Raw genomic sequence first — 13,846 nt, 5'->3', positions numbered from 1 at the left:
TTTTTTTTTTTTTTTTTTCTCTTCCCAATATTTTTTTCTTAAATTATTTGATATTTTTATGTTCACTACCTCTAAATTTATATAGCAATTAAAGAATCAAGGTGGGTGACGGTTAATTTTTTTTTCCCGCTAATTTTCGAGTATTTTTCACAAAAATAAATGCAAAAATATGAACAAAGATCGACTCGGGTTTGATACCAAATACATGCCAACATCATTTATAAGTAGTAAATAAGTCTAAAGAATTTTTGAAAGATTAGAGTACTAAAAATACTTAGTAAGTAACCCGCTATAGAGGTTAAGATAAGCATACATACACAACAAGATATCAGAAAGTTGAAGAACAAGCATACATACACAACAAGATATCAGAAAGTCGAAGAACCTAAGAACGGTTCATAATTGGTTAATTTTTATGCACACAAACGAGTAGCTGCCACAAGTCAAAATTGTTAGACGAACATGACTCTCCACAATGGTATGATATTGTCCACTTTGAGCATAAGCTCCCATGGCTTTGCTTTACCTCATACGAATGAAGTTAGTATTCCTCACTTATAAACCCATGATCATTCCCTAAATTAGCCGATGTGGGCTTCCATCATCCAACAAAAGTCATTAAATTGTGGCACAATATCGATCATATCATAAAGAATTTGATAAGAAATGGCTAAGCATGTTCATGCTACGAAGAATCAGACCCTGATCAACCAGACCCTGATCTTGTTTGATGAAATTCACGAGTATCACTATGAAGAATCAGGATACAGTCTTCCTTGATCTTGGATTAAAATGAACACGAACGAACACAAACGAGTGTGGATAAGAGCAACAAAAAATGTTGAGGCACAAGTATGAACATAAGAAATAATAAAGACATAAAATGAAATGAATTGCATGTTCATCCACCAAACCCTCTTTATTACACCAAAGAAAAAATGGGTCCTTTCATTCTCATGTTTTTTAAGTGAATATTGACAAAATTATGTTTTTCATTTTTTTTTTTTCAATTATATTTATATATATGGCATGCATGTGTTCCATTTAATACCTACAATTTGCTTTTTTATTATTATTATTTTATTTATTTTATTAGAAGATAAGTCAAATTTTAATTTCCATCTATATCCCTTCATTTCAGCTTTATCCAACCAACTATAATTGAGGACCTTAATTTCACACTTTAAATGCTTTTTCTTGTTACAAAAATTAAATTTAAATATGTTAATCAAGTTTTAATTTTTTTTTTTTTTTTTTTTTTAAAGTGGTTTTTAATTTGGTTTATAATTTAAATTTATAATTATAAATATAAAAGTGATTTTCTAAAAAAAACTAAAAATCAAAACAAGAAAAAGATTACCTAAAACAAATTAAAAATTGGAAAAGGACATTTATTTTATATTAAAAATATATATAAATGTGAAAAAGAAAAGAAGAAAAGTAAAGGGTGCTGATGAAATTAACTTTTTCCTAACTTTTTAAGAAATAAAAAAATAAAAAATGATGATATAAAGATGGATTACCTTTGCGTGTTTTTTAATATTTTATAATCTCTAATTAAAGTTTTAAAAGGCAATTACTTTTTCTACCCTTTATTTTACTTCCAAAAAGGCAATTCTAAAAGGGACTTTAAGGTCTTAATTAATCTTTTAAATTTTATATTTCTTTTCATAATCTTTTCTTAAATTATTTACCCAACTACCGCATCCTTCAGTGTCTGACTCTAATACTAACAATAACAATTTGAAGTCATTGATACTTTAGCCCGTTATGCATCACTGTTAGTCTTATGGTGTTTGAAACCTCTCATAATAGACGTGTTTTAAAGCTATGAAGTTGATAACAATACGTAACAAGGTAGAATAGACAATATTTGCTAGCGGTGGCCTCGACTGTTACATAAATGGATCATTTTAAATTAAAATTAAATATTTATGACTAATTATATAATATGAAGTTGTATGAAAATAACGATTTAGTCTGTGTTTGTGATGTCCTACATTGGTTGGGAAGGAGAATAAACCACCATTTATAAGGATGTGAAAACCTTCCCCTAGCAAACGCGTTTTAAAGCTTTGAAGATACGGTGGATCTGGGCCGTTACAAATGGTATCAGAGTCAGACATCGGACGATGTGTCAGCCTTCTTGCTCTTCCCTGAAGAGGGGTAGACACGAGGTAGTGTGTGAGTAAGGACACTAGGCTCCAAAGGGGGTGGATTTGGGGCGGTCCCACATCGATTGAAGGAAAGAAAGAGTGCCGGCGAGGACGCTGGGCCTCGAAGGAGAGTGGATTGTGAATAAAAATATAATAAAGTTGTATGGTGCTTAACATGAGACTCTTTAGTAATATTATATTAAATAAAGGTAGACGTTGTCATATTGATTAAAATATTTAGAGAAAAAAAAGTGTAAGAATTTAAAAATATAAGAAAAATTATATTGGAATGTTTTGATGATGAAATTAAAAAGGCTATGTATATCTCCAAACACACCCATTATGTTATTGTACCCATAAAGTTTGAATCATTTCATTAAACAAATAAATGTGAATAACTCCACCTTTCACCCCAACCATGCATGTGTTCTTCATTTATATAACATTTCTCTCCAATAAATTATGCCCCACTTCATTATCATCCATTAATCATTAATCAAAATTTTAAACAAACTCCCTGTGCTCTCGGTTCTTGCAGTTCTTTCAAACTCACTTCATCACAATCGATCCATTCATCTCTTGGAGCTAAACGGGTCATCTCCTGTCTCGATTGAGTAGCCATCATCATCACTGTTTGTATGTACTATTTGACACGTGAAATTTATGAAAAGTTTTTTTTAGCAATTACCCATCTATTATCATGATGGTCGGGTGTCAGAGTGACTCGACTTCAATGTCTAAGTGTCAATTTTTATCGACTGGAGTAAAGTCTACTTAGATTTCTTCACATATACTTCAGAAATTGATACTTTCAATATTTTGTTATGAATGTCGTATATTAGAGTAGCTTGGCCTCTCTAGTTGAGTGTCGATTCCCATAAGTTGGGGTAAAACCTAACAAGACTCCCTCCTATGTATTCCAGACAACTGACACACACGTTCAAATTATTAAGTCACAATTTTTGTCCGAACATAATTAGGTCATATAATCGAATAATATGAAATATTACATGTATGCAATCACAAAATAATAATAATAAATGCAAGCTAACTGATTTTTTTTGAAAATATGTCTAAAAAAAATTACAAAATAATCCAAAACTTTTAGAGACAGAAATTATTATTTTATATGTTTGATTTAGTTGTATGGATGTGATGTGACCAGAAGTGCTTTGTTGCTATCCAATTATTATTTTTTTTAAAAAAAAAAGCGATATTTATAAATAATAATAAATAAATATATTTATAAATAATAATAATAATAATAATAATAGAGATGTGACTTCAAAAGTTTAAAACATTTCTTTCATTGATAGACATATTGTCTTATTTTAAAGTTTTGGAGTCTCAATTATCGATTAACAAAATATCACTTTTAATTTATTATCTTTTACTCCTAAAATCTCAATTATTATTATTATTATTTAACAAATTTACATAAAAATTAAATATTTATTACTTTTAAATTATTTATTTTAGTTCACTTAGTAATCGCACCAAAATTTTAGAGAAACGCATGAAACTAAACTCAACAAATATAGTGTTAGGAATCACGGATCTCTACAATACTATGATATTGTCCATTTTGAACATAAGGTAATGGAGATGTATTCCTTATTTATAAATTCATGATCATTCCCAAGGATAATCAATGTTGACTCACTCCCAACAATCCTCAACATACGGTAAAAGAGAATCAAAATCAAACTTAAGTTAGGTTGGTAAAAAGGATATAAGTGGGTTAACCACCGACGAACCGACATGGTGCGTTGTGGATGAAAATATGGAAGTTAGCCTTAAAAAAGATAGATTTGAATACAATAGCCCCCACCATTGAGGCATAAACGAATAATTGTTGGGGAAAAAGAGAGAGAAAAGGGAGAATAATAATATTCCTTCACCTTTCCAACACCAAATCCATCCAATCTCCCTAATTAATGGATCTAACCCTTTTACATTATTTTAAAAATTTTGAAGTGATAACGTATATTTTTTTTAAACTCGTAATCGACTCTCCACAATGGTATGATATTGTCGACTTTGAGCATAAGCTCTAAGCTCTTATGGCTTTGCTATGAGCTTCCCAAAAGGCCTCATGCTAGTGGAGAGTGTATTATTTGATTATAAACAAATGACCATTCCCTAAATTAACTTATGTGGGACACTTTCATCTAACACCTCCCCTCGAACAAAGTATGTCTCCCCTTAATCGAGGCTCGACTCCTTTGGAGTATTTGCCTTTGAGCTCACAATACTTTGTTCGACATTTGAGGATTTGCCAATCTATTAGGGCATAACTCTAATACCCTGATAGATGAATACGACTCTATCTCCATTGGTATGAAGCCTTTTGGGAAAGCACAAAGCAAAGTCATAAGAGCTTATGTTCAAAGTAGACAATATCATACCATGGTAGAGAATCGTGTTCATCTAACAAAATCCAATCTAAATAAATTGGGTTGATTAAATTTTTTCGAGAGTTATTAATATAATAATGATAACTTTTATTGATAATTCTAATACAATACTTTAGAAATACCTAACACATGTCATTATTATATATATATTAGAATTTAATAAATTATAAATTATATAAATTTATTAAAATAAGTTGTTCTAAATTTCACCCACCACACCACCACCTTACACCATAAACCTTTTCATAAAGCCTGGCAAAAGCGCTTCCACCCAACAAAATTATTTTATTATAAAAATAATTATTTTTAAATAAAAGATATTTCCTATTAAAATAAAAATTATTTTAACCATTAATCATATCTCGAACACGTAATTATTCAAAGTCTAAAGGTATAACTCAAACTTAGGTTAAGAAATGGAATAATTTAATCATATTTTTATTTTATTAAGAAGAATTTGAGACGAATAATCGAATATAATTATTTTTATTCTGATCGTTCTTGTTAAATTATATAAAAATAATTTTTTTTTTTTTAAATAAGGTTGAGGAAAAGAAATTAAATTCCCATAAAGTCAAATATGAGAGAAAAGGGGATTGTTGAACACTTTTAGTTAAGAATGCTTTTAACCTACTCCTTATTGTTTTCCCTTTGTATTTATTACTTTACCTAAAACCCTAAAAACAAAAACATTGCCTTCTAACCAAAAACTCTCCCGTTCTTTTACGCGCTTTTACTCGCCCTTATCATATTTTCACGGTCAAGAGGGCAATTCAAACATTAGTGCTGTTCATGTGACCTAAGAACCCGATCAACTTGGATTACCCAATTCAAACGTTGGGTTCGAATATTTTTCACTTTGGGTTTGGTTGAAATTTTGCGTAGACTAACCTAGAAAATAGAGTTACAACTCAACCTGATAAGTAGGTACTGACTTGTGAATGTTTGATATTTGAGTTTTATCATGGGTTAGAATAGTTTTGAGAATGATTATTAATATTTATTTATTAGCGGATTTGCAGGCTTTTAATGGAACCATGCTTACCTGTTCCCCTCTCCCACCACTATGATTGAATTAATAATTCCGAAAAACTTTATTCCCATTAAATAATTCAACAAACTTAATAATTTTTGTCCTCAACATTTACTTAATTGCATTAAATAATTGTCACCACTTTTCCCAATTAAACCCCCCTTTCCTTTTATCAAAATTCTTCACTATCTTCCAAATAAATACAATTACAACCAACCATTTCATTCTCTTTTTTTTTTCAAACACAAATTTATTGTTTTCATAATAATAATAATAATAATAATAATAATAATAATAATAATAATAATAATAATAATAATACGATAACATTAACTGATATGATCAATAGAAGATAACATTAAGTGATATGATCAATAGAAGAGATGAAAAGATTACAGTTTTCATACCCTTATAAGAATGATTCGTTCTCCTCTCCAACCGATGTGGATGTGTGTCTATAACAAAGGTAGGGTAGGAAGGATGGAGTTATAGCCCATTTCAAATTGGACCAAAAAGTCAAAGCCCAATTAGCATCATTTTCTCTTCTTTTAAACTCGTAAATAACCACATGTTTCAGTACTTTTATTTAGTTTTGTTGATACCCTTTTACCATTTATTAAAAATACTAACATCAATATATGAATAAAGAATATTAATACCAAAAAATACGATCATTAATATTCTTATATTTTTTTTTTAAAAATACTCAATGAAAAGTATTAATGTCTTGTATCAAAAATACTCGTGTACTTTTAAAAATTATATTAATGTCCAATCTTTTATCGTCAAGTATGGATGAAACTATTTATCAATCTATGACACAACATTTTTTAGTCATGATTTAGAGAAATAGTAAGAGGAAAAAAAAACACCACTAAAATTAAATAAATGAGAGAAAAATGAAAGTATTTATATGAATAGTTTTTTAAATTGGTTTGAGAAGAATGACTATTTAGGGCTTGAAATTTCTTATATTAATGTTTGAACATGCTAACATACCAAAGATTTGAAATTTGGATTTGACACCTGATGACCTCGACATTCTCCTGCATCTCTTTCAACATGGTCACATTACTTCTCTTTTCCAAGAGTAAAGACCATCCCCACAAATAAACATAAGTCCAACATGTTTTGTCCTCAATCACATCCATCCTAGAAAAACTCTGAGGTTACCCAATATAAAATTGCTCCAAGCAAAACACGTTTAACCAAAGTTCCAATGATTGAGCCAACGAAATGGAAAATACACATTGTCTGAGATCTCCATGTGACACCCAAGTAAATGAGGGATATATGAATGAAGCAAAACCACATCCGAATGAGAGCAATCATGAAAATAAGATGACCAAGAAAAATTTAAAGGAAATGAAAGTTACTACCTATACCAACAAGGTGCACTTTTCTCTTTAATAACTCAATCTCAGGAACTTCATGGTTAAACGGTCTTGCTTTGAACAATTTTATGTTGAGTGACCTCTTTGAAGTTTACTTAGGATGCATGTAAGGGGACGAACAAAACATACTTTAAAGACTTGTTGGTGTATGAGATGATCTTCACTTTTAGAATGGAAAAGTAAATAACGTGGTCATGTCGCAGGAAAATGTCAGGACCATCAAATGTCAAATGTGGATTCCAAATCCTAGGCACCGAGAGAAAAAAAATAATAATAAAAACGGAGAAGTGTAAGTCAGAAATTGAAACAGAGTAGAAAGATAAACGAAAAGTGATGGAGTATAAAGCTGGAACAATGAATCATTCAAGTGTATTAATAAAGCTTATAAAAAGTTGAAACAAATTATAGTAAGATATATGATTGCATAGCCAATAAATTCTTCCAAAAGAGAACCACCTGAATCTGCTGCTGCTTCAGCCTCCACTGTCCACACAACTACAAATGTCAATTTTGTATATGAGATGTGAAGAAATCAGATGAGACTTCAAAAGAGTAAAGAATAACAGTGCAAAGAATTTCTGGAGCAGTTTTTGAGGTTCTTAAGAACAAACCTTTTTCTTTTCTTTTTATAATACAAGGAAGACAAAGTTAAGCTGTAACTTTTCACCTTGGCTAGAATGTCTTTGTGAGGTCGATCATTGCCCATGCTTCATTAATCGCTTCCATTTGATGTCTTCTCTGCATTTACATTTCACAACATTATTTGCAGTCAGTCTCTTCTCAAAAAGATGCTGGGAAACTATCCATTTGGTTTATAAACAAGTTTTATATCATTGATGATGATCGATTCCTTTACCTTGAACTTATCTTTTGCTTTGATCTTTTCCATTTCTTTTCGCTCCCATAAGTTTGGCTTCCAAAGGGTCAACCACAATCACCTAACCCATCCTTATCAGGAGAGACCTAAACTATAGGATCCCACATCTGGAGAGGGAAACGAAGCATTCTTTATAAAAGTGTGGAAACTTCAGCAGACGCGTTTTAAAAATCTTGAGAGGAAGTCTAAAAGGAAAATCCCAAAGAGGACAATATTTGCTAGCGGAGGGCTTGGACTGTTACAAATGGTATCAGAGCTAGACATTGGGGGATGTGTCAGCGAGGAGACTAAGCCCCGAGGGGGGTGGACACGAGACGGTGTGCCAACAAGGACACTGGTCTCCAAAGGGGGTAGATTGGGGAATCCCACATCGATTGAAGAAGGAAACAAATGCCAGCGAAGACACTGGGTGTCGGATGGGGGGGGGGGGGGGGACGAAACATGTTTTTATAAGAGTGTAGAAACCTCTCCCTACCAAACACATTTCAAAACCTTGAGGGAAATCTCAAAGAGAACAATATCCGCTTACGGTGGCCTTAGGCTGTTACATAAACAATTGACACGATACATGTTTGTTCCCAAACAAAAGCACATAAACAACTTGAAAATGACTTTCATTGGAAAAACAAGAACAACACCATTCAAGTTAAATATAATGAACGGGTTAGTATACCATACTGTCCAGCTATATTCGATTACATGAAGGAAATGAGGAATACATGGCAGCTTGATGAAAAAGGATCCAAAAGTAAGATTAAGCATTCGATCACAGATTCTCCAAATTAAATAAAATTCATAACATCAAACAACTTGCATAGAATAAACGAGAAACTAAACAACGATACTATCAACTGTCAATACACTTAGAATCCAAAGAACCAGCCAGATAACCACAATCGAACTTCATTGTAATAACAAAATATGCTGAAAGATTGCTCTATTCAAATCCGAGTGGGGGGCAGGGGAGATTTCTCTAAATATGTCAACGAAGTAGACAGTTTGTTACCATCAAGAATGATGCAGAGCAATTAGCAAGGATGAAATAGTGCTTCAGGATTTAGAAGAATACCCAAGAATCAAGATGGAGAATGAATTACACAAATTTATTGACTATTGTTTCAGTTCCTTTCTAGAGCTCTTGGCTTATAACTATTTTTTACAATAAACTTCAAAAACTAGAGGTTTAACATTCCCACTTTCTCTCCCTTTATCAACTACAGTTTGAGGTCTCCACCAAAATGGGCTGTTTTCAGTTAGCTGGTGAACTCAGAGCCATCTCCCCTAATCATGCTCCTTTTGAGACGATCCTTGTTGATTTCATTTTGAAATCCAAGGTGCCAAATAAGGTGACACATAACTAAATACCAATTCATAACACACACACACACACACACACACACACACACACAAAAATGGATCCCCGTGTAGCTTGCAACAAACCATCAAACCATATTATGTGGAGCACAGACTCTGATAACATACGAAGTTAAGACAAAGAGCCCAATATAACAAAGAAATTCGAGGAAAAACAAGAATAGACGCCGATAAGAGTGATAGAATCAGAAATGGGTATATGAAGAAGAAAGCGAAATTACCTGGAGAAAGTTGCAGAAGGGTTGGCCACTCCAATGGGGAGAAGAATCAGCACGGTAGAAGGCATCTCTCCAAAGGCCGCTCCGCCACTTGCGTGAATGCATAAACCATTTTTTTTGTGGAAATACTAAATAGATGGTTTTAAATTTACAGATTTCGACTGCCCATATCCACAGTCTGTTCTCAATTCTGACCCGATTCAAACGGATATATCTCTGATTCCATTGGAACCAAAAACAAAGGAAATGAGATTGAAAAGGGGAAGTTCAAATTTCAATTTATGTAATTTAATCTTTTTTATTTAAAATATCTTCTTGGCTCACCAATTTTGAAAATGGGTTTCTACTATAAATTTTAAAAAGAATATAGAAAATTTATTTTCTTTGTTTGAAAGTTATTATTCTTATTTGAGAGTATTGGGGTTGGAGGCAATTATTATTATTTTTTTAATTACAAAATTTTAGCTAATTAAAATAATTAAAGTCAACAAATAGAATGTTGATCATATTTCTATCATATTTAAACCAGCTAAATTAATGTAATCTATAAGTTAATTATACGAAATTTCAATCTCGAACAAACATTCCGACGATACTAGAACAACATACACCCCTAAAATCGAAACGTCAAGTATATGTTACCTCAAATGGTTTAAGATATCAAATTTCTAAACAGAAAATAAAATAAAATAAAAAAGGAAGAACAAAAATTTACCAAGCCAATTATATTCGAATTTAATTATGAAGTGGAAAATATTTAAATGCAAAAGAAAAAAAGGTGAAAAATTAAACCGTAACGATATGATCATGATCCTCCTCATTTTCCACCCTAACAAAATCCTTCTTCCTACACTCGCAGTAAAAAACTGTAGTTACCACATACCCGGAGATAATCACCATTCCGTACAGCGAAATTAACCCCATCTTATCCCACACGCCTATCGCCACATTGGACGTAACCGCCGCCGTCGTCCTCATCCAGTGATCGACGCCGTCCATAAGCCCCTCCATCTCCCACGAGATCGAACTCGACGCCAGGAGGAACATCGCTGTGAGAATCGAACCGCTCAGTCTCCGATCCGCCATTAGAGCCGCTGCAGTACGGATCGCATCGAAACCAAATCTCTCCTCAGCGATCGACACAACAAGCCCCAAACTCAGGATCGCAATCAAATAAACCTCGAAAATCACGCCAACGACTAAAATCGCGAAGCGCACAGCCGAGGATTGAGAAATCGAAGCGAGAGTGTTGGGGACGATGGAGTACGCAACGAGAATGGCGTAGATGCAAATCGTAGTAACGAGAGGACGATTCCATGAGTTTTTGAGAAGAGCGATGGTGGATTTGAGAGTAGGACGCTTGGCGTGGAAGGAGAGATGCGTGAAGGAGACTGTAGAGAAGGCGGTGAGAAGGGAGAAGACGTAGATAGGGAGGAAAAACGCCGCACGAAGACGGAGGAGGGAGAAGGCATCATCGCGAGACTCGGAGAAGACATGGCGGAACTCGAAACGGGTGGGGGAATGGCGGAGGACGGATTCGAGGTGGAGGATGTGGGATTTGAGAGGGTGAGAGGAGAGAGAAAGGGCGAAGAGGAGGAGAGAGAGAGGGAGAGCGAAGAAGAAGAAGATTGAGAGGAAAAATCGTTTGTTTCTGGAGAAAATTTGAAGGGAATTGAAGAGGATTTTGAAGGGGAAGACGAAGAAGAAGCAGAGAGATTCATGATGCGAGAGAGAGTCGTCTCTTTCCGACATTTTTCTCGGATTTTGCTTTACTCTCTCTCTCTCTCTCTGTTTCTCTCTGTTTCTCTCTGTTTCTCTCTCTACTGCTGCTCTTCTTTGTTCTGAGATTTGAAGCTTTTTAGGTGAGCCGTTGATTTTGTTTCACCTTCTAATAGCAACAAACCCTAAAATTTGATTTCCATTTCCAGACATGATATAAATGAGGGAGGAAACCCTAAAAACAATTTTCTTAATTATAAATTAACTGAATTGTCTTTTCTTCAACAACATAGAACCGAATAAAACCCATCCATTCTTCAAATTTTCAACCAACCCAATCTCACCCCGTTACCTAAACCCATCCCAATTTTTATTTTCAACCTAATTCTTTCCCGCTCTCCAATTGATGTGAAATTTTACGGTCCACCCTTTTTAGTGGCTAGTGTCTTTCCTGGCACACCGACCAGCGTCTGATTCTAATATCATTTGTAATAGCTCAAGCCCATTGCTAGCAAATATGGTCAACGTATTGTCATCAGCCTCATGGTTTTAAAACGTGTCATTAGAGAGAGGTTTCCACACGTCTATAAGGAATGCTTTGTTCCCTATCCAACCGATGTGGGATCTCACAATCACCCCCCTTGAGGCCAGCGTCCTTGCTAACACATTGCCCCGTGTCTAACTCTGATACCCTATGTAATAGCTCAAGCCCACCACTAGTAGATATTGTCCACTTTGGCCCGATTTTTACATCTCGTTTACCAAAACTGTATGTTCACTGGCGGCGAATGAAAAACGCTAGAGGACAACGTGGTCATAAGTATCTTGCTGTTTGTATGCTCAAAGTCATTGGTTGTTTACTACTGTGTGTGTCTCGCTCATCGTAATGTGCTAAACCTGAGTTTTCTAGTCTTGCGGGCGTTTCATTCCAATGAAGAAAACTTGTAACACTCCATACCCAGGATTAGGATCTCGACACCTGATGGCCATAACATTCTCTTACATCCCCTCGAATGGTCATGTTACCTATTTTTTGCTTCTTAAGAGTGAAGACTACCCTCATAGCATACTTTATCATCCCCGTGACATGGTCATGTTACCTATTTTTCACTTCTTAAGAGTGAAGACTACCCTCATAGCATGTTTTATCATCACTCATATGCATCCCGAAAAAATTCGTATGAGATCACCCAAATAGAATTACTTGAAGTAAAGCATACTTAACTATGAAGTTCCTACGATCAAGCCACCGAAAAAAGAAGGTGAACCTTGTTATTATAGGTGCATACATTGCTCTTATTAGATGTGTGGTACTTCTCCACACACGGCCCATGCACGCATACATAGACCCACTAGACAGGCTCGTATACGTACCCTCTAGACTTGATTTGTTGGGTTTAACTCTTTGATATCTATGTAACACTCAAGTAAATGAGGGATATATGAATGAACCGAGATCACATCCGAATGAGAGCGATCCTAAGGATAGAATGACTAAGAAAGACTTAAAGAAAATGCAAGTTACTACCTATACCAACAAGGTGCACCTCCCATTTCGGTGGCTCAATCATAGTTATACATATTTTACTTAAAGCAATCCTATATTGAGTGACGTCCTAGGAACTTTCCTAAAATGCACATGGGTAATAAGTAACATGACTATATTGCACGGATGCAAGAAAATGTTGGACCATCGAGTGTGGAATCGAAAGTTTATATATTAAAGTAAGATTAAAATTATTTTTTTCAAATAAGGAAAAACAAAAACGAAAGTAAATGAGTGATTAAGGAATAATGAAAGTAAGATTATAATGTGCCTTTCCACAAAAAGGGAAAAATAAAAAATAAAAGTTATGATGAGACCAAGTCAAAGTTGGTACGTATTTGACTCAATTAAAATCTCACAACCTTAATTGTTTTCTAACTTAGTATTTCACCGTTGGTAAATACTTAATTTAGTTAGCGATAAATTTATATGATATGATATAATATTGAGTGAATTGGTTTTAAATCTTTTAATGTTTAAAAAATTAGAATAAATTTCCAAATTTATTTTCTTACATTACTAAAAGTTTGATTAAAAAAAAAATTAAATTAATAAAAATAATCTATACTCTTACCTTTTTAAAAATTTCAATAATACCTTTAAAATTAAAAGAAAATATAATTTTTTTTTTTTTTTTAATTTAAAGATGAAGTTTAAGAATATTTTTTCTAAAGTAAAAAATACAAAATTTAGAAATATTTTATTAATTTAGCAAAATAATAATAATAATAATAATTTTATTACTTAAATTATTTGGTGGCCCCACCGTTTACCCAAAACTAACGGCCAATAAACAAATGAACAGAGTGGCAGTTCCAATTCGACAGCTCAACAAACTTGTTCCATTAATCCCCGAACCGTTGCCGACGGCGTGTCTATTATCACACAAGCAAGCTAAAAAAATTTCCTGTTTGTCCAATCATTTATTGCCACGTCATCAATAAACTGCAATTATTCTAACCTTTGACTACGTGGCATGTATTCGCTGGCACTCCAACCAATTATGTTTTGCACGAGAAGCAGCTGATAATTTTCACGTTTACGGCTGGAAAATCCTAAATCTGTTTTTAATATTTAATTTTCCAAATTTTAATATTAGTTTTTCATGAAAT

At 33.4% G+C, this 13,846-nt stretch overlaps 1 protein-coding gene and 1 long non-coding RNA gene across 3 annotated transcripts; both read right to left on the bottom strand.

Annotated features, from left to right (window-relative positions):
* Nucleotides 1-7,334: 7,334 nt before the first annotated feature.
* Nucleotides 7,335-9,776, bottom strand: LOC111805740. Of its 2 annotated transcripts, XR_002816701.1 has the most exons (4): nt 9,473-9,776; nt 7,857-7,984; nt 7,668-7,738; nt 7,335-7,495 (listed from the first exon to the last, which is right to left on the bottom strand). It is a non-coding gene; the product is annotated as an uncharacterized LOC111805740 (long non-coding RNA). The 2 variants fall into 2 exon arrangements; XR_002816700.1 differs by lacking the exon at nt 9,473-9,776 and having other exon boundaries at nt 7,857-8,063.
* A 479-nt stretch (nt 9,777-10,255) lies between these two features.
* Nucleotides 10,256-10,965, bottom strand: LOC111805514. Its single transcript, XM_023690622.1, has 2 exons — nt 10,953-10,965; nt 10,256-10,860 (listed from the first exon to the last, which is right to left on the bottom strand). The coding sequence occupies exons 1-2, from the start codon at nt 10,963-10,965 to the stop codon at nt 10,256-10,258; spliced, it is 618 nt and encodes a 205-aa protein (XP_023546390.1).
* Nucleotides 10,966-13,846: the final 2,881 nt, after the last annotated feature.

The sequence above is a fragment of the Cucurbita pepo genome, chromosome LG11 (assembly GCF_002806865.2).
Source record: "Cucurbita pepo subsp. pepo cultivar mu-cu-16 chromosome LG11, ASM280686v2, whole genome shotgun sequence".
NCBI classification, from domain to species: domain Eukaryota; kingdom Viridiplantae; phylum Streptophyta; class Magnoliopsida; order Cucurbitales; family Cucurbitaceae; genus Cucurbita; species Cucurbita pepo.
Note: the sequence above shows the minus strand (reverse complement) of the source record. Positions and strands in the feature narration are given on the sequence as shown.